Source organism: Amphiura filiformis, chromosome 17 (assembly GCF_039555335.1).
Source record: "Amphiura filiformis chromosome 17, Afil_fr2py, whole genome shotgun sequence".
NCBI classification, from domain to species: Eukaryota; Metazoa; Echinodermata; class Ophiuroidea; order Amphilepidida; family Amphiuridae; genus Amphiura; species Amphiura filiformis.
In genome coordinates this window covers 43971655-43993119 of record NC_092644.1, presented here as the reverse complement: position 1 = coordinate 43993119, position 21465 = coordinate 43971655, and the positions used below count along the sequence as shown (strand labels likewise).

The window sequence follows — 21465 nt, the reverse complement described above, 5'->3', positions numbered from 1 at the left end:
ATTGTAATTATGCTTTCTTTACTGTTTCAAATGATTATCTCTTCACATTGATATAATTTGAGAAAATATAATTCACACACATTTATTTAGATTAATTAACTGGACAAAATATGTAATGTTCAGGTAAAACTATTTGGCCCTCACAAAAATAATCACCAGACTTGACTGCAACACTCAAGGTGTTAGCAATTTGTCAAATGAGTTTTTTTATTGACTTAAGTCAATAATTTATAGGAAAGCCAATTCATTTTACTTGAACACACCACATTTTGATATATATTAAAATGTACTTCATGACCAAACTTTGAGAAATTATTTTCAAATACAAACAGCGTCTGGGAACCAAAATTACATACAATGTTTTATATATTGCTTTGCATATTTTTTCATAAATTTCATTTTCTTTTACCACATCTTCTTAATGCTATTGTTAAACCCGACGCTATTGTTTTAACCCTTCAAAATATTTAAATATTTAATAAACATAATACATTAGGGTTTTCCAGTTGAAATCTATGTACCTGTATTGGCCACTACATACAGGGTTGTGGCTAGCCCATCTTGCCACAGTGATTGCTTACAACAGTGTAGTTATTTTGCATTTGTTCATGAAAACTTCACATGTGGCTCCATATATCAACTGATTAGGGCTGTCTACAAAAAGGGTATGTCAATACACCTTAGCTTTCAAAAGTTTAATCAGTTAATCAAAACACTTTATGAAATTTAAATACTTGGGGTTTCATTCTGCAAAAAATTATAAAATTTCAATTCCATCAAAATTGATTTAGAAGTACCTTTTAATATGACTTATTACATCGATGAATATAAGACAAGAAATAAAACACAACAAAATAAGACATAACAAAACAAAGATAAAAAACATAAATATAGTACTATATTTTCAATATATAAAATTCTATGCTACTTTTAATAGGCCTTATATAATTGGGGTTATATTGAATATTGAATTAGTATACATTTTGTCTGCACAGGTTGACAAAGCTTTTGTACAAAGTAGTTTAGTCAGGTATGATTGAATTGTGGGGGAGATTAAAGTTAGGTCTTCCATAGGGGTGTATGGATTTCAACTGGAATAGCTCTCTGTCATGTGTCATTAAATTGATCATAGTAAATTTGAATTATTGTAATTTTCCTTTGTCAGAATTTTGGTTTAATTGGTTTAGTGGCATACCAACTGGAGGAGCAGAGGGTAAATTGCCCCGCCCAATTGACCTTTTCGGTAAATCCCATAAGCCTTTGCGAGTACACCTGAGAACTCATCATTTGACGTCATGCCGATCTGCGCACATCGTTAACCGAACATCGTTACTGCGCATTGCAAGTCGGTGTGATGTCAAATGACGACATCTCAGGTGTACTCGCAAAGGCTTATGGGATTTACCGAAAAGGTCAATACCAGGACCAAATTTATGCAAATTTGTGATGTGCATTTGCAATTTTGCCCTACTTATGATGACAGCTTTCAACCTTACCAGCCACAGTATCATACTCATTTTTACTCAAAATAGTGTCACAAATTGGTTACGATTCACTGAATACAATGTTTTCATAGAGTGTCGCATACACTTTGATCTATCCAAAATCCCAATATTTCCAAAATATCTCAGTTATTCTCTGATCACAGTTTTGCTTTTATCAACATACTCTGTAATGATGGCTTTTTGAGATATTAACAGGCCCATTCAATCATGCCAGAATTGTCTAAGCTTGGAGTTGAAATAATTATGGCTGAAATAATTATGGCTTGTATTTAGCACCACATCAATGAGATGGCGATTTTGCCTCATATGATGCTTGTAAGCTTCTGTTTTATCACCATTGCAATTTTCACAAACTGTACCAGAAGCGGTTACATTTATTTTATAATGGATACTGCACTGCAAACAATGTTTGGCACTAAACTAAATAAACTTTTACTGTATAAATTATAGCACAAACTTGGAATAAATACATGTAACATTTGTACAATGTTATGAACATAAATTTGTAAAATGTTAACAGAGAACCTTACTACCTAGAATTGCTTATGTGACTCTATCTTAACATCTCTCACCACATAGCCATCAATAGTAGCAAGTACAAAAGTGTAAGCCTACTATCCACTCAGAATTCAAACCTGACATCTCTGGATCACTGCACAAATGCTGAGATAATTACAACCTTTAGTTGGTGGGTGTTGTGGTATTATGTAGATGTGGTTTTATGTTCAGATTTTTGTATATCAAGTGGATTTGCAAGTTCCAATTTTAGCACTGTACACATGACCACCAACGGCAACCACATATCACTTCATCTGCTAACTGAAAGTCTTTATACATGTCAATTGTATGTAACATAATTACACAGAGAGCATGTTAATCCACCATCGTAATTCAAACCACAACTTAAGTCAATGACGACTTTTGCCCAATGTAAACGGGTGTAACAGATGAGTTTCAATTCTGATCGTTTCCAAATGCAATTGTTTATACTCAAATTACCATCAAACTGAACAATCCTATAGAACTAAATCCGATATTCAATATTTGTATTTCATGATTGCATCTGAGATTTCAACATACTCAAATATGAATTGCAAATATGCATTAATCATCTCAGTCATACTCTATCCAGCTTACAATGAACTCCTTCCTGAACTTGTTGTTTTAAACCAGGATACACAGAGCTTCAAATGGGAGGTGAACCGCTATCTTGACTACAAGTCGGCACTATTTAGTAATACATAACTGCATGGTGCCTTGATATATAGTCTTGACATATGTGATGTGATCAAGCAAAATCAGTCAGGAGTCAGATATATTGATTTCCACATATAGACAAAGGACAAAATTACTTCTGTTGTCTATTGTTTTGGAAACACTTCAACTGTTCATATCTTTGGAACTAAATGTTCGATTTCAATTGGGTTTTCTGCAAAATGTAGCTTTGCACACGCTTTATTCAATCATGTAGAAAACTGAAAATTGAATATGCCAGACTTCAGACTGATTTTGCTTGATCAAACCACATATGACAAATGTCATGTTTTCACTCTATTAGCACAGTCATTTTTGATATGAAGCAGGTGTTTTATTTGATTCACACACTGTAGAAAATTGAAATGAGAGGATAATCCTCCAGACTTGGCAGCACAAGAAAGCCCAAGTTCCCCTGATGCTGAGACAATCTGGTTTTTAAAAGATTTTCAACTTTTAAAAATGGAATTGTCAATTAAGACATCAGGAAAACACAACAAAGCAATGAATAGAATCTGCAGTATACATTCTCTCTTAATGCACATACTTTATAAGCACTATAAAATGAAAGTGAGCATTTTAATGTTGAGAGCTTAAAACCAGAATTGGCCGACTCAACTTGAGCCTATTCTCAATTATAGTTTGAAGCTTTCAATTTGTCATGAACAAAACACATGTATGCTGAATTACTTTTATCTCATAGAAACAACACTTGCAACATATCCTCAAATAAAGTTCCCTCACTCTGTCAACTCTGATGGCCATGAAATGTCATTTTGACTGAACCCTACTACACTCACTTCAGCTGTAAAATCTTAAGACTACTACAAAATTTCACACTTGGGGTTTCAAAGGCACTTTTGCAAGGAAAATAATTATGACACCACATTTTACATTTTTCATGTGTATGTTAGTTTACATATATCTCATGAGTCAAATACAATAGAAGCAATCACGTAATAACTGCTCATTATATATGACAGGATTGGTTATTTTGTGCTTGACAAAGTACATGAATGTGTGATGTCTTATATTATACTCCAAGTAAGGCATTGTTTTTGTGAGTATTGCGGCAAAAGTTCACCACATTTGGTTATGTCACATACAATTGATATTATAATGACCTCACACATTTATGTACTGAGTCTACATATAAACAACTTTTTCTTGTCAAGAGAAGAGGCTTACACATCGTACACTGGAACATAGAAACACTCAAACAGGCTGGTGGGTAAGCATCCTTATAATTGATCTCATATGCGATGCATGGCTCTTCTTTCGATCCTCTGCATATTCCTGTCAAGTAAGACAACTTTGTATGTTCTCGACTCATTTTGTACTAAAACTTGTGTCAAATTTTAACTACCAATCTGCAACTTCTGTGACATTTTTAGTGAAGTTAGACACCATTTATCTCAATTATAGGCAAACTGGACATACAAGACAATAGAGTTGATAATATTATCATTTTCATACATTTTGGCAATGAATACTTGTTTTTATTTGAATATTTGAAAAATATTCACAACACATTAAATCTGCATTTATTTGGGACATATTGAATATGAGTTAACCAACCAAGCAATATCAATAGTTCGATGGCAATGAGTGGCCACCCAGCAAACACAAAATGTTGTACAGAAAATGTTTGAATGTTGGGTTATATAAAGCCTATATAAAGGGTATATAATAATACCAAATACTTTAATAACATTCAAAAACATTTTTTGAAAATTTATTGCCAAACATTCTAACATAATGTTATTTAAAATAAGTGTTAACAAAATATCATGCAAAAATGTTTGCCACAAAATAATGACATTTCGACTACAATTTAAGATGTTTTGGAAGTGTTTTTGTCAAGTAAAACATTTTTTAAATGTTTTCATGATACATTTTTGTATTTGCTGGGTAATTACTGATCATGGTAGCCAGACTACAGTAGAAATTTCATTTGAATGAACACAGCTGTCAACAGCGTAACGATTCTCCGTGTGCACTGTGTGATGACGCCCACATGTACGTAACACGGAAGTGAATCCAACCATACCAACTCACTCGTGATTGGTTTGTATCCTTGGTTGTGCATTCACGTTGTACTTTGAAATATGCATACAGCAGTTGGCAGATGTGTTCATTCAAATGAAATTTTACTGTAATATATACCTTTTTCGCCATAATGGAATTTTTAATGCGCCTATTCCACCATCTTTTCATGTACAACGTGCATAAACATGTAGTCACATGTTAGCCGGTGTATCAATAATCTATGAAGGATCATGAAAATGTCAAAATCCCTCAGAAAATGTACATGTGTAAGAAACACTTTTTCAATACAATATTTGAATAAGTTCGGAATACCCTGCACACTGCACATTTTATGGAATAAAGCTCATTATATCACATAGGGTGTGGAAGGTATTCGCACAATTTTTTTCTTAAGATGTATAATCCAATGCATTGCAAATTATATAAAGCAGTTACATAAATAAAATTACTGCACGGTGGGGTAAATATTTCAATTCTGGCTTATTCAATGCAAGTAGCTTCTTGGCCATGCCAAAGCCTCACGTTGAGCTCCCTTTAGGAGCAAACACACAGACAATCCACCAACAGAACTGACCTCATCTCTTTCCGTTCATTAAAGGACTTGTTTTCTTGGGTTTATGAGGCGGCCTCCCGGACCACTTTGATGTGAATTCACTTGCTGAAGGGCTGGTGATGATCGACTCTTCTTATCTGATCCTTTTCCTTGTTGCTTCTGATGATGCCCAGCATTCGGTAGACTACTGGCACTGATGCTTGAATGCTTTAAACCAGGCAGAGTTGAGTTCTTTGTAGTACTTCCATCTAATTTTTGTTGTTTTGGCTTGTTCAACTGCTGCTGTTGCCTCGGCCCTGGCTGTGGTACCTGCTGTGGTTGTTCCACCTTTTTCTGTTTTGCAGTAGTAGCACCCCCGTGCGATAAGTCCTCTATTCTATCTATACTTTTAGAGCTAAATAATCTCTTAATTGCACCATTGGGTAAAATTGAATAAGCACTTGACTCGGGAGAGCTGTCATCTTTACGAGCCGAACCTTTAAATAGTAGCCCAGCTTGATTGGGTTCACGGGTACGATGACCCCCTTCCATGTGATCGCCATTAGTCAGTGGTACTGCTGTTGTTGAGCTGGATTTAGGCGCTAATTTATGACGACTTTTATGTCTGCCTTTTCTCCTTGATGCACCATCTGGGCTATTAGCCTGTGGAAGTAACAAACAATAGTGGAAATCGGTCACAATTATTTCACACATTAGGATTGTTCTCTAGCCCAATCTGAACACTTCCTGGGTTTAATGATTTTTGAAACACAAGACGGGCAATTTTGGTTGGACTTCCAGCACTATATTGTGATCAAGGAAAGTAAAAAAGGTGAAAAAGATGCTTGGGGCTAAGTAGCATAAATCTGGATCACCATGTATGATCTTAGGAAGATCCAAAATCAAACAATACAGTTTTATGAAAAAAATTATAGACCACTTGACATATGATGTCACTGCCCAGCATTATGCGCATTATGGCAATTTCCATTTTTCTTTGCCCTGCAGTGTGCGTACACATCGTAGTTTGCTCAGGGCACGTGCATTTTAAGTCACCCACCACATTTCATATAGTACAAGAAACCATTGAACAGTGTAGCGGTTCATTCAAGCATATCGATAGACCAGTCCCTAACCTTTGTTGATAAACAATGATGTCAAGTGGTCTATACAAAGAGATGGGGTTCTTGATTAATGAGATTTTCTCATTAATTACTTATTCAAAGTCAAGTAGCACATTGGCAAAACCTTAATTTCTTTTCATGTCTTCACAACAAGTTACTTATTGAAAGCAACACATCACAACATATGGCACACTGACTTGAAATATGTCACTGATACTTTCACTGAGAATTTGTTTTCTTAACTTGAGAAATATAAATCTGCAGTACGTCTCTGTTTCATGGAATTAGATATAAGAAATACCTGGTCTTGAACATTACCTCAAAATCAATTTGCACATTGAACAAGAAATGTATTTTAAGCCACTTTTCTATAGTGAATGATTTCTTTACTTGTGATGCGTTCTGTCAAGTCTCATCACCAGAGGTATAGGTTTCATTGTTCAATTCATGTATACACTCACCTGTTGTAGAGCCTCCAAGAATGGTGTTGTATGACCTATGATTAGTAGATCATCACAGCTTCCTGTTAATGACAAAGAAAGTAAAAATTCATTAGTGAAAATGATCAAACTGTCATTTTTCTTAACTGACTTTAGAAGGCCCACCTCACCATATCTTTTATAAATCAATAATTCTGTACCTATGGTGACAGAGAAAAAACCTGTTCTACTGGCTTGGCCTGACCGACCCATATTTTGCATTTTGGGTTTTTTGTAGCTGTATGAAATTAAAATAGCCGTGTTTTGGGGCCAAAGCGGATTGATTTTGAGCGAAATTAAAAAAAAAATATGCTTGCAATAATATTCTAATTATTTTTTCAAATTTGTTCAAGCTTTTGTTGACCCTTGCAGGATCATTTAGCAAATTCCAGAAAAAAATCCTGATCCACTTGAGAAGTCAGTCCACCTGCAGAATAGGGTTTTATCTCCTCACCTTATGTCTTTACTCATTGGGTTAGGTTAGGATTAGGGCAAGTGCTAGGATTGGAGTCATGGTTAGGTTTTATGTTAGGATTAGGGTTTAGGTGATAGGGCAAGGTGAAGGTTAGGATTTGAGTAAGGGAAATTGAGTGTTCCGAATAAAGGACTATCGACCTGTACCGTGAAAGTCTACCTATGTTTTGTGTTTCAATGCTGAGTGCCGTTTTGCAAAGTGCCAACTTGCATATCAGTACATACTGTGTAAATTATGCAAATTTCTTTACACCCTATGTTTCCCTGGTGCATCAGTAAGTAATCATGCGCTCCCAATGTGATAAGCTAGTCAATGGACAACAAAGACTTTGTTACTGAGGTAAAAGTATGTGTTCTATAGACTAAATCTAGCATGCCGATTCCGAATCTGAAGTCAGAATTTGTCTATCAGGATTTTAAAGAATCTTAAAAATGCGCTTGTTGTATTCTCATCTTGATTTATATCCACCTAATGAGGGTGATGTAAGTGATGAGCATGGTGAAAGGTTCCATCAAGACATTTCAGTGATGGAAACTACAATCCTCAAAAAAAGTCCTTGGAACACTTTAGGCATATTTAATAAAATCAAACATGTATTTTTAATGTGAATATAAATATTCAAATTATTGGGTATTAGATGAAAGCTGGGCCTTCAATTAACACTTTTCCCTTCCCCGCCCCATCATTCAATGTTGCGACACTTTGGAGACACACTGAACACATTGGCACGTCTTAACATTGCACGGGGGAGTGGGGGATTCCTTTTCCCCTAAAGACGCTTAAATGTTCCAAGACTTTTTTCAAGGATTGTAGGTATCAAGGACGGTTTAACCCTAACATGATGTCGGATATATTTTATGTCTTTTTATATAGCATTCTCAGTAAAAACTAACTTGAAAGTGTAACATGCTAGGTAAATTCTGATTTCACATTTGAGCGACTCTGATTTAGCCAAGAATACATGGATTTTCCTCAGTAAAAGATAAAAAGTTTTCACTTGTTGTCCAGTGTAATCAGTTGCATTCAATAAGTGAAATCATATCAATTTAGCTTGTAAAACATTTCATCAGACCAACTATAAAATTTACAATATTTCAAAAACCACTGTGAGCAAGTGCTTGATAGTGCCATATAGCTACAAATATGTGTATGAGTATGAGCAGTGTGATTTATTGAGAGTTGCAATTAACAGTGTTAACTCAGCATGGAGGTTATGCATTGTGTCTTAAAAGTTGAGTTGTGAATAAAGATAATTATAGAGCCTATACCATCGAGTGAGTTACGCATTCTAACTTTGGTTGCAGTTTACAGGTATAAAAAGAAGAAGTGGAAATAAATAGTAGATAAATTGTGACACCCTGTTAGAAATACAGCTTGTATCATAATGAGTGCTAGATATAAATAATGTATACAGTGGCGGCACTACGGGGGGGGGAGGAAAGAATGGGTATTTGCCCCCCCCCCCCATATTTTTCTTTCTCATTAAACTGATAGAAACAATGCAGATATACCAGGTGCAACAGAACCAATCACCTTTTATATTATGAAGCTTTGTAAGAAAACCTACCACTGTATTGTGAGAAATTTTTATAAGGTTTTTCATTTTTGTGGTTAATTTCAATTTCAAACACCCGCTAAATTTAATGTGCAGCTGCTTGAAACTGTTAAAAAAACAGTAAAACTGACAAATTGAACAATTTGTGAAATATACTGCTATATACAGTAGTAATTGACAGATCCTTAAGGAAACTTTGCAATCCCAAAACAGAATATTTTCAAGGTTAAAATAAGCACATGCTAGTTTTCAAGCAGATAACAAATCATTGTGTTCTCATCTCTTATGCTGTGCTACCATTCCTACAGGTTGCATACATACTACAAAACCGAATCTACAATACCTTGCCATTCCGTTAATTCAAGGAATTCATGATGCAAATATATCAACAGACAATGGCATTGTAAATAGCAAACAAATTAAGGGTATATAATACTCTTAGTATCAGCACACTTAACCTCAATGTTGTAATTCAATCCGATAAAGATACACCGTTTTATTATTAGCCTCGTCGTTCAGAAATTCTATGGCACACACATGTTTTTCTAGTATTTGAGAGAAACAAATGGGTAACATTTTACCATCACATTTAGGTTATATTTGAGTTGTACACATTTTTGGTGTCTACAATTGAGGACATTACTTTCAAATAGAATTGTTTTTCTCCAAAATATTGAAGAAAATTGATCAGAAAAAGGTGATACCTAAAGAAATATCACAATTAGTGCCATTCTTCTTATATAATCACCAGTAACTCATCACCATCGTGAAATCCATCTTTTACTTGTGATTATATTTCAACAATTACACTCATAGAAAATTAATAATCACACAATTCAATCTCATGATCTTGTTTAAAAGTCCAAACAAACTCATTTAAAAACAATTACCGCATTTGTTCCATTAACCGCCCATGCCACTATAAACGCCAACCTAGTGACTTTACAACAAGCAAACTGTGGTATTAGTTTGTTAACTGACCATGCAAATCTGAATCATGGTCTGAAAAATACACCCTAATGATGATGGATGAATATATTGGGCCTTTTTTACATATTAAATGTAGTCCTAAACTATGTAAGAAATAAGAGCCCACCCAAAATGACATTGTTAAGCACCCTGGGTGGTTAATGGAACGAAGGACGGTATTGCAATTTGAAAGGCCCACAATATTAGCACCATGTTATTTTTGTAAGTACCATGATATCAGCTTCTTGGGAGAGAGGACATGCAGGACTGGATAAGGCTTGAAAAATTGAGTACAAGTCTTTTGTAGAAGGGATAACATGACACAGGAGGCTAAAATAATCATCAAGATGGCAACAGCTAGGTTTTTTAAGGTTTCAACAGCAGTATTATAAAACAAAATGTTATGCTAACTGCCACCAGAATATGACAACTAGTTAATATTTGAAGGTCAAATGGAAATTACAAATATACCGGTAGTTAAACGATTTTATCTCTCCACAAGTAACGGCAACATAAAATAAAAAATGAAAATCAACATGATGTGAGTGAAATTAAGCACTGCATACCTCCACCCGTGTTAGTGTCACTAGCTTTAACTGGAGTGCATTCACCAAGGCTGCGGTTACGTCTCCTTGGACTTGCATGCATAGTTCTACCTGCGCTGTCGTCAGCTGAAAGCCCTTTGACAGCTGCAGGAATTGGGTGGCCCACATGATTCTCAACAGGTGATTTTACAGTGTGTGGAACACCATTTTCTACTGGAATGTAAATTTTAGCTGGTCTTCGACCGATGCAGAAGAGGAAGAGAAGACTCATTACGAAGATTTCAATGAACATGAGAAACAGATGTCGCTCTATAACCTGCATGAAAAATGAATAAAAAACAAAACCGCGTAAATATCAGTAGAAATAGTCACTTATTTTACCATACGAGTTATACTTTATAAAAACACATAAACAAAAAAAGTGAATCAGGACTTGCCGTCATCTTTATTCAGGCATGGAGGAATATTTGTGGGTATTTGTCCACAGCACTCATAGACCTTAGGCACAATTTGAAATGCACGATGCACTGATTGCGTTGAAAGAGCAACACAAACATGTATTGATCATAAGATTCAAAGCAGAATTGTTTTTGTTTGTTTTTGGATACTGTCGGCAAATATCCCCCATAGCTGACAGCACCAATATACAGGGCAGTATTAGTATATGGATTCCGGACTTTATTTCTGTGTGTGCCAGGAAAGGATATAGAACATTATGGTTGCTTTAATAGCAACAATTTTTAAATAGGTTTTTAGCTTTATGTTAGAATTGGTCAAGCAAATTAAATCTAATGTCAACCAAATACAAATGCACCTCAGGTCTAAAGCATATCTAAAGGAGGCCTGTAAGGACATAGAGGGCACAAAAATAACCCCTTTCAAAACAAATTACCTGTTGAAAGACTTACTATACATTCACCTCTATATCATATTGAACCTGAATTTTTAATAACCCCAATTAGGCCCCTTGCTGGCTCTTGGCAGCAATGATTATTTCCTAATCATGCTATGGGCTATTATTATATGCAGCACAAACTTTGGAAATAGAGCCAAAGCAAATTAAATATCCTGTCACTACAAAGCCGTTATAGCTAAATGGTATTGAGCAGTCATGAACAAGAGGTTCTGAGTTTCATTCTCTCAGCTATCACAAATGAAAGACACTGTTAACAATATTTACCTCTCGAAGGACATTATCTAGTCGTTGTGTGGCGTTATGAAGCTGTGAACTGATAACTGCTAATTGGGTTTCTAATTTGTCAATGTACTTCTGTTGTTCAGTATCCTGTGAAGAAAAAAGACAAACTATTCGTTTGTACATGTTCAAACAAATATTATTTAAAGATGGGTGACCTGATCAACAGACACTCACCCCCCCCCTCCACTTTTTCCTCTCAAAATGGAGATTTTGGCATCAGAAGAAAGCTCATATTTTTTCATAATCCCAAATTTAAGGCCTAAAATTATCCCAAATTTAAGGCCTAAAATTAAATATATTCCATTTAGATGTTCTGAATGAAAAAGTGATAGCCTCATCCCCAATTGTGGTATACCACGTACCATTTTGGGCTATTTTGAAACATGTTTTACTTTTGGTAGTGATTTAAATATTAGTGCTAGACATATCAAGTTACCCCTCATTTTGAAGCTTATGATGTTGCGGACATAAAGAAGTTTAATATAAAAAATTAAAGTCAAATTGTATTTTTTAGCTAAGTTTGTGAATGTTTACATGAAATAACCCTAAATAAAGATGTTTAAGGTATTAATCTTGATTAAATATGCTAAATAATTAAGCGAATTCACTATATATGCAATTTTGGTACTGGGAAATTCCTTTATTTGTTCGTTATTTTATGATTTTAAAAATAATTATCTAGTCTTCTAGAAGAAGAAAACTATTTATTTAATGTAATTATAAAATTAATAAATGATTTAAAATTGAAATATTTAATTAATGCTATCTTTATCTTATAATTAGCATACAAGGTGTGTTTAAGTTCATAGGCTATGTCTACACTATACTTTTCCCATAGAGCACTGTGTAAAATCTGTTACAAAAAGCCTTCAAAATGCTCTCAACCTGCCCACATTATCCCTACTTGCGGCAAAATGCGTAATGCCCTAGCCCCATGTGTTTGATATCATTGCAAAGAGGACCTTCCAATATGTCTAAAAATCACAATCATCAAAGATCATCAGGGGGTTAAACTTAAAAATGGCTCACAAAGTCAAAAATAAGTAAAAATTACACTAAAAATGGCACAATTCCAAGCCATTTGGCAAATTTTAAAGCTTTTTCACCATTTTTTTGTCATTTTGGGGAATATATTGCTTACGATAACGTTTCTAGATTATTTCCGATGCTTTACCCCCACAATGCAATGCGAGACCCGGAAATGTGCACAGGTCGCAATTTGTGGTAATTTCAACAATCGCGATTTTCAAACCACTAAATTCACAATTTATTTATGGAACTTTTCCAAGCTTTTATTCAAAATTTGAATTAATATTTAGTAAAAACATACTTTTAACTACACTAGCATTAAATTCTAGCAAAATATTTCAAGTATTAATGGGCAACTTAACTAGGGCAATTCTCCGAGAGCAAGTTTTTACATGTTACAGAATAGCAGCACCGATTTACGTGTGCTGGGTGACATCGCTACTTTTGGATTATTTTGGTGCAGGCCTCAATGTGAGGTACAAAACACAATACGAAAAAATCCGACTACCTACCTTTAAGGTGACTACATCAATTTTCTGTGTCAAATATTTTGCCTTACTACTCAATAATTAATCGATTTGTATAAATTGGCTAATTTGATCAAAATACTTGAGGGTTTTCCGTCGTAACTAAACCTATCAACCAAATTTTTTTAAATTCACATATTTTGTAATTAATATGTGTAGATAATAAATCAGGAATAAAAACAGGGGGTGCCGGACCTCACTTTTGAGCTACAGCCATTTTAAAAGAGGTGTACATTTCCAAAAATCTCTGTAGACTTCAATGGCAAAATCAGCAATTTGCCCAAAATAGACCACCTTCTGCGTTGTAGAAAAAAATTGTATTGACAAAATTTTTTTAATTTTATATATGTTATTAAAAAGAAAAAGCGCGCAAAAAAATGAGGGTACCGGACCTTGTTTTTGCGTAAATTGACCAAAATAGGGCAAAAATGCATTTTTTCTGCGACACCATGCGTAGTTAATTGCGTACACGGATATTTTGGTGCATACCAACGCGTTGGTATAAAAGCGTGATCTAATGCTGGATCAGCGTTGGTTTACGCATATGGCCACAAAAAAGGAATTATCTGTTTACACAGGAAAGTTTTCGCTGTAAAAAAAAAGTTGCCCAAGTAAGAAGTGTAGGCCTACATAATAGGAACAATTATACTGATGACTATTCTTACCCTAATTCTAATTTTGTGTATTTTGGTCATAAACGGTGTAAGAAATACTCCCATTCTGCAAAGATATTGGGCCAAAGAGTTATAAGTGTAACCTTTAATAGGCCTATAATATAGTAGTTATCCAACATTTAGGCCAAAATATTATTAAAACGAATAAACCAATTTAATTAACACTCGTTTAGGCCTAATGTTTAAAAAAAACCTGATTCTGTGTTTGTTGGGTAGGCCAATAACTTTATATCATCTATTGGACCCTACTGTCGTATGCCTAGGCCTACTTTGGGGGAGGGGTCCGTTATCAGTGGAAGCCCGCTGGTTTGTACATGTTGTATCTAATAACATTAGAAGCAGCCACTTTTTTGCGCTCAGCAAACATTGTTTTTCTTTATTTTGTGGCCCTAGTTATCGCCGGTGCGCCAAAATAGCATTGACATGCACAACACGCATCGTTCTCTGCGATGTCTGCAACGCAACGCCGAGCACGACGCGGAGCAGGCGCAATAGTCAAGTCGAATCGGATGACGACGGAAAACCCTTAAGCTTTTTTAAACTCCTTTCCTTTAGAACCTTTAAGTGGTGTGATCCGATCAACAGCCTCATCCCTCAGTTTTCTTCATCTAAACTGTTATTTGGGTGTCAGAAGAAAACTCATATTTTTCTTCTTACCCCAGTAAAATTTTAATGCCCAAGATGTGTTTTATTTAGATGGTGTACTGTGTGAACCAAAATGTGGTGAATTGTGGTATACCACAACTGGATGTATGTACTATCATATATAATCCTACACTATGGGACATTGTTATAGACATATTTGCTTTTTATATCATAACAGCTGTAGCAACACAACTTAAAATTTGGAAACATATTGTTTTAATGGTAGGCCTTAATAGAAAATATAACATTAAAATAACGGACCACATCCGTAATTAAATGGCTTTCGACCAACCTTAATTGCCTGTGTTCATATGTTACACATGTTCTAAATTTTACAGTTCAAGAAAAAATATACTTTAAATCTAAGTAAGGCTAATAAAAACAAATTGTGACTTGAAAACCAAAATGCAAAATGTGCTTTTTATTTTATTTTTAGAGACCGCATTAATGGTAACATATGCATCAAATTGTCTTGTTAATGGAAGTGGAGCAGTATATATGAAGAAGAAATCAAGAATATTTAATGTCAAATCAGAGTAAGTTAGATATAAAAAAAAATTTAGTTTGCATAACAGAATAAAAACAATTATTGATTTTATATTGCTTGTAAAATGAAATGTTTCAGATAAAAATGTTGTCATTCATTTTTTTACTTGAAAATATTTCCTGGATTTCTCAAATAAAATAAAGGAAATGCCATAAAATTGCCCCCAAAATTAAACGTGCCCAGCCTATGGCAAACACTTGTTTTTTAGACTAATTCAAATTTTGTAATTGTACATTGCTTCCACATTTGATATCTGCATGGTTTATAATGCTTAATTGCTAAAAAAATCAGAATTTTTATGAGTGATTAGTCCATCAAGTCTCTAAATCTATAATGGGAATATTAAACACATAAAATACAGCTGGCTAGAAACATGGTAATGCTTTGTCAATTTCAAATGCCTACAAAAGCAAAATTTGTATAAATATAATAGTCTGCAAAAAATGCATGTTTATCCTGAGGTGTTTCAACCATCTAAACTTGTTTTTTAAATGCATATTTCTATCTAATGCAATCAAAATAGGTACCAAAATCCAAGACCTAAAACAAACTTTTAAAGAATCAAAGTAAATCAAGCATATTAATATGTTGCACATTTGCATATTACTAGGTTTCTTAATTGTGTAAGCATTTGTCATGAAAACTTCAGATATTGCTCAAACATCCTAAAAACAAAGGTGCACATCAGTTTAAACTCAGTAGAAATATTAGTTTTGGATCAATATCTGGGATCACCTTTTTTCAATTTCCTACCTTTGCCCATTCAATATTCCTGATTATCAAGTACGTCTAATTACCAAGTTGAATTGAAATGACATAATATGACTTGAATGCTAAGTAATGTGAAATAATGTAGAATACTAGAAAAGAAGTTATCTTTAAAACACACAATATACTGACCCTATTGTGTGCAGTTTGTGCATTTTCTGTCAGAGTTGTAATGGTTTTATTGAAAGCTTTCTGCATCTCATCCATCTGTTTTTTATACCTGTAGAAAAACAAACAATCCATTAACAAAGATAAAAATAGAATCAGCAAAGATGTCAAATATATGCCAATTTAATAGCATTTAACTTAGGCTCAAAATGTAGCTTAAGTGGAAATTTCAGTCTCTAAATGTTTACTTATTTGGTTTAAATTATATCATTTACTGTGTTGATACAACTAGCATTCTAGAAAAAAATTGCATGGATAAAATGCCTTACCTTGCAAACAAGTATATTAGTAAAGTATGTGGTGCGTAAAATGTGTCCTATATATATATGTAAAATGACATCAAATGACCCAAAATAACTTCGGACCTCACATCCATTGACATCACACATGCCTTTGTACCCATGGGCATAGCAAGCTTTCTGGGGGGGGGGGGGGCAAAATAAAACTTTTGTTGGGAAACAAGCTCCCTTTGCCTTCCTGATTTTCTCTTCATTTTTTGTTAAGGGGCACTTTCATTTTTTGTCAGGAAGCACTCTGTCATCCAAACCCCCCCTTTGGCTATGCAACTGATTTACCCAAGGTTTGCTATATCCTAGTCCTACTGAAATCCATCAAAACATGTGGGAGAAATGACAAAATGTTTACCTCTGGTGCTTTAAATCAACATTGACCTCACTTGACCCTAAATTACCACTGACACCAGATTCCAGTTTCTTTTATCATATTTGTGAAATGACCCCTAGATATCATTTGACCTCATATCTGTGTACATCACCCATGTCAAAGGTCGTTGTGTCCAAGACCCATTGAAATCCATCAAAGCATGTGGGAGAAATCATCCAAAGGCAGCCAGGGTAATAATTTTAGCACACCCCCCCCCCCCCTCCCACACACACAGTGAGCACACCCCCACATTATGTACTGAGCCCATTCATACTCATAGTTTGTCAGCAATGACAATAAAAACACATCTTTAACTTATGTGGCTAATACAATAATATAACTATAACTATAAATCAAAAATATATCAAATAACATGTTTTAATATGTTAAAACAACATACAACATTTGTGGCTCTTACCTTTGGCTCAGTTCTTCAAGGTAGCGACTACTCAAGGACATGTTCAACTCCAAATCCTTGATGCGATTATTAAGCCTCATAAACACAGACTCCTTCTGCTGACCAATAAAAATCCCACCAGAGTTAACCATGCTATCACCACTAGACTTTGATGATGTTGACGGTGTTGAATCTGCTTTAGGAGTTCCTTCCGCTTTGGTTTGAGTTTCAACCTTAGTTATTGGCACTTTCGTTGTTTTCTCCTCAGCTTTTTCAACTTTTTCAACTGTTTTAGTTACTGGAGTGTCCGATTCACTATAGGGTATATCCTCATCTTCCGGACTGTCTATTTCAGTGTCCAAACTACTTAAATTTGGTGTCTTTTCTGCAGCTTGTGCAGGTGCACCTTGATTTGTGTCAACAGTTGGCTCAAGTTTGTGTATTTGTGATTTTGTTTCAGTTACAACATGGACTTCTGTATCACTAGATCCATCCCTTCCATTCGCAGTTTTATCGACGATGGGAGGCGGTAATGTTTTTGTTGGTTCTATTTCTCTTAATGAGGAAACATTGATCACAACCGATGTAAGAGGTTTTTCTAATTTTGGAGCTGCAGTTAAAATTGGCATTTGATCTTTGGGTAATACATAAATTTTTTTATCTTCTTTGGGTTGAGCATTATCAAGGTTCTTAGTTGAAGCAGTTTCAACAGAGGTTTTTATTTGAGGCTTCAATTTAGTATCATCTGCTTTGTCTATAATTTGTTGAACAACTTCATCTGGTGAATGTTTTGCATCAATTTTGATTTCCTCTTCGATTCACTACAAGAATCAATATTTTTGTCTTTATTTTCAGTAATTTCTGCAGGTTGCTCCTCTTTGACAGTTTCTTTGTGTTCTAAGGCACCTTTATCCAAACCACAAACATTTGTGTCTTTACAGCACCGATACTCATCATGAATCTTGCTTGGCCGCCGACAATATTCAAATCGCTCAGCATAGTTCGGACAGAAACAGCAGCTTTGCCCTCGACAAAGTTGGCGCATGCTAGAGAAGTCAATGTCCACACCGACGCATTGTTTGTATATTGAAGGCATACATATTTCAAGGTGTTCTTCGTATGGAAGTTGGGCTGGATCAGATGTGTGCAGTTCACTTGTTGCATTCACGCTGTTATTGTTTCTGTGAATCAGGAGAACATAAGGACAACATTAGACATTTATCTCTCAAATTATATATACAACAGGAATAAAATGGGTTTGATTAGGATAGCAGGAACCATGAAGCATAATTATAAATTCTACCCAAACACACCCCTACTTACAAGAGGTACATTATGGGGGGTACTCCAACAGTGTACCGTGTCTGGTGTATGTTTGTTGGTACAACATGATATTGTGGGGGTATAAATACATGTAGGTATGAACATACATTGTGGGGGTATGATGATACTCCCATAGTGGCCAATGGTGGCATACACAGTGTGTCACTTTGGGTGTATATACAGTATAATACCGACCCCCTACCCCCTCTATAGGCCCTAAAATGCCATTTGCAGACATCTTCATTGTGGGAGTATGCCCAATATACCTCTTGTAAGAACCTCAGTACATGATTTGAAGAGTACATTCTGGAGGCACAGAGATTAACATTATATTTGAAAATCCATCAGAATCCTCTTTAACTCTACGAGGTTAGTCTTTGTTTTACCTTAAATCTCTTTCAGGTAATTCTTTGTGTTGATCTATCATCTTACCCGGGAGTAAGGTGGTCGATCAAACTTCTATTCAGCAAGAATCAAGAATGACTACTCCCATCCCATAAGATTCCGATCAGGGTATGGTTATTAGATTAGGGTTAGGACTAGCTATGATAAAGTTTTAGGGTTAGGTACCTATAATACATCAGAAATCACACTTACGGTGCATCTTCTGGGAGGCATGGGAGATCCTCATCCTTCCAATCTGGGTCTGTCAACAAGTGATGAAAAACAAATTGGTTAGCTGTATTCACTTGGATACACCAAAAGACATGCAATGGGGTTCTGTATTGATATCCTTTCAACCGATTATTTCAGCTTTATTCTCGCCAAATAAGAGTCTAGAGCCAATCAAGAGTCCGCATGGAAAAATCCTCCATGGGCTCCTTATATTTTTTCCTTTGCAAGTAGCACCACATATGATATTTTTAAACATTCTCTTTAAGGGAACTTTTAGAGAACCGTCAAGGACCAAAAGAGAAATACCTTTCACCATTTTCTTTTCATAAATATCAACAAAATGTGAAAACTGAAAGTTTATGACTGTCTTTGAGATCAAATCCGGTATTGAATAGAGAAATTAGTTAGGCCATCTTAATTTAATAGTTTGTCTCAAATCCCAAGCGCGCATTAGTTAAATCGCCTGCTTTTTGCGCATTATTCAGTTTTTTCCACTGTTTAATTTTTTTCCAATTCCACCACAATTCCACCATCTGACATCACCAGATGTCAAAATAGCTTAAATTCGTAAATCTCAATAAAATTCTTCATCTTGACCACAGTGAAACCTCCTTGAGAGGTGAAAAGTGGTCTATTCTTGTCAAAAAGTTTGTCCCACAGATAAAAGAAAATTAAAGTAACTCTAAAAAATGCATTCCGCATTAGGTTTTTAACTTCAGGGCTTTGAGACAAGCTATTAAATTAAGATGGCATTATCACTATAGTATTCTCATAGAGCAAAAATGACATGCGTAGGGAAAGTGTAGTTTAAGATCTTGATAGATCTGCGACTGTCTCTAAAGTCCAATCTCTTTGCTTCTTACTAATGAGTGAAAATTTATGAAAAGCATTACACACAATTATCCCAAGTTGAGCAATTTCTGTGGAAATCCATACACCCCCATGGAAGACATTACCTTAATCTACCATACAGAGGGGGTAATTTCAAATAGAGTCACCCAATTAGGTAACCCCATTTGAAAATCACACTCCCTGTGTGGGAGATAAGGTCATGTCTTCCATAGGGGTTGCAACTGGAATAGCATATTGATGCTCATTTTGATTGACCCTTGACACAGTGATCAATCCTGGAATATCAATTCAGTTACTTCTTCATGCCTCCAAATGCAGAACTATTAAAGATTGACATGATGCTTCATAAGTGATTTAATGTATACCTCCTTTTTAGAAATTATTAGCAATGTTCAAACACTGGGTGCTCTTGTAGGATTGATCTAACTTGATGGAACCGATTGGCATTGTTTGCCGAAACCAAACATAATCAATTTCCCTTGAATGCTTTATCCCATAAACAATTTAAAAACCATAAAATGTCAATGAACTAAACAAAATATCTGAAAATGTGAAGTCAAGTGTTGTTTTCCTCTTCAAATTTGTGTGTTGTCAAGAAAGAAGATTCAAAATAAACAAGATGCACATGATCCAAAAGCAGGCCATGCAAGTTGACAAAGACACAGAATGGAGGCACACTTATCAAGATTTATTTTTTTAATATTTCATTTAGAGGCTTTACATACACTGATAATTCAATCAAAATGTTGCCGATTTAGAATTTCCATGAAACCCCACATAAAGTAGTTTTACAGAAAGAAATGAAAGAAACAAAACCAGACGGCTACAAACAAATAACAACAAAGCATGCACCTTCTCTACCCGCAAGAACCTTTGCAGCTCTCTGTACCAGCCCAATCACAACATCTCTAGCACTCTCCAATAGGCCATTCTTCTGCTTGTCATCATCTGGTAATGGTGTCGGGTGAAGTGGAAGAACCTCTGCAATAATATAAACAGTCAACATAAATATTGGTGAAAAACATACATTTGTAGGGGTGAGAAGATCTGATGATTCAAATTACATGGAGCTAACCACAATTTTTTTATCTGCATTTTAAAACTTTCCCCCACTGATGAAGACTTTATCACAAGAAATAATCTGCTCTACTCCTCTTTCTATGGGATTTATAAAGGGTGTGACCAGATCGACAGCCTCGTCCCCAATTTGTCCTCTTCAAAACTGAGATCTTGGTATCATAAGGAAGCTCGTAGTTTTCTCATAATACAGGTAAATTTAACACCAGAGATATTTTTTGTTTTAAATGGTCTGAACATTTAGAGGCAAATGCATCTAGATGGAATTCTATGGTATCTCTAGATCATGTTTATGACCCCCCCCCTGTTTAAGCCAACTGCTGAGGTATAAGTTGTTTTCAATACATGCATACCTGGTGGGTTTATATCATCATCAACAGCATCAGCATCTTCTATCTCCTCAACAACATTGGTTCCAAACACTCTGCAAGTACAACAGAAACAAAACATCAATACAAGGACAGAACAAGGATAATTTAATAAAGCTTGAATATT

General features: G+C 35.1%; 2 protein-coding genes across 4 annotated transcripts in view; both read right to left on the bottom strand.

Annotated features, from left to right (window-relative positions):
• Positions 1-4592: 4592 nt before the first annotated feature.
• On the bottom strand, positions 4593-17875 carry LOC140137849 (uncharacterized). The gene is made up of 6 exons (XM_072159641.1): positions 17125-17875; positions 16008-16095; positions 11668-11772; positions 10509-10803; positions 6926-6987; positions 4593-6003 (listed from the first exon to the last, which is right to left on the bottom strand). The coding sequence occupies exons 1-6, from the start codon at positions 17730-17732 to the stop codon at positions 5401-5403; spliced, it is 1761 nt and encodes a 586-aa protein (XP_072015742.1). The 5' UTR covers positions 17733-17875; the 3' UTR covers positions 4593-5400.
• LOC140137850 (SUN domain-containing ossification factor-like) overlaps positions 17858-21465 on the bottom strand; it is a 38625-nt gene continuing 35017 nt past the window's right edge. For 2 of the 3 annotated variants that reach the window (XM_072159643.1, XM_072159645.1), the window contains 4 exons: positions 21324-21394; positions 20746-20874; positions 19024-19072; positions 17858-18284 (listed from right to left, as the gene is read on the bottom strand). In XM_072159643.1, coding sequence (XP_072015744.1) covers positions 17858-18284; positions 19024-19072; positions 20746-20874; positions 21324-21394 — 676 coding nt within the window. The remainder of the gene's footprint in view (positions 18285-19023; positions 19073-20745; positions 20875-21323; positions 21395-21465) is intronic. The other variant, XM_072159644.1, reaches the window with a different exon arrangement.

Coding starts and splice junctions, on each gene's coding strand:
- LOC140137849 (XM_072159641.1), bottom strand. CDS start 17,732: ATGCCAATTTTAACTGCAGCTCCAAAATTAGAAAAACCTCTTACATCG. Junction 11,773..16,007: donor CACAAACTGCACACAATAGG/GTCAGTATATTG, acceptor TTTTCTTCACAG/GATACTGAACAACAGAAGTA. Junction 6,988..10,508: donor TGACACTAACACGGGTGGAG/GTATGCAGTGCT, acceptor TGTCATTAACAG/GAAGCTGTGATGATCTACTA.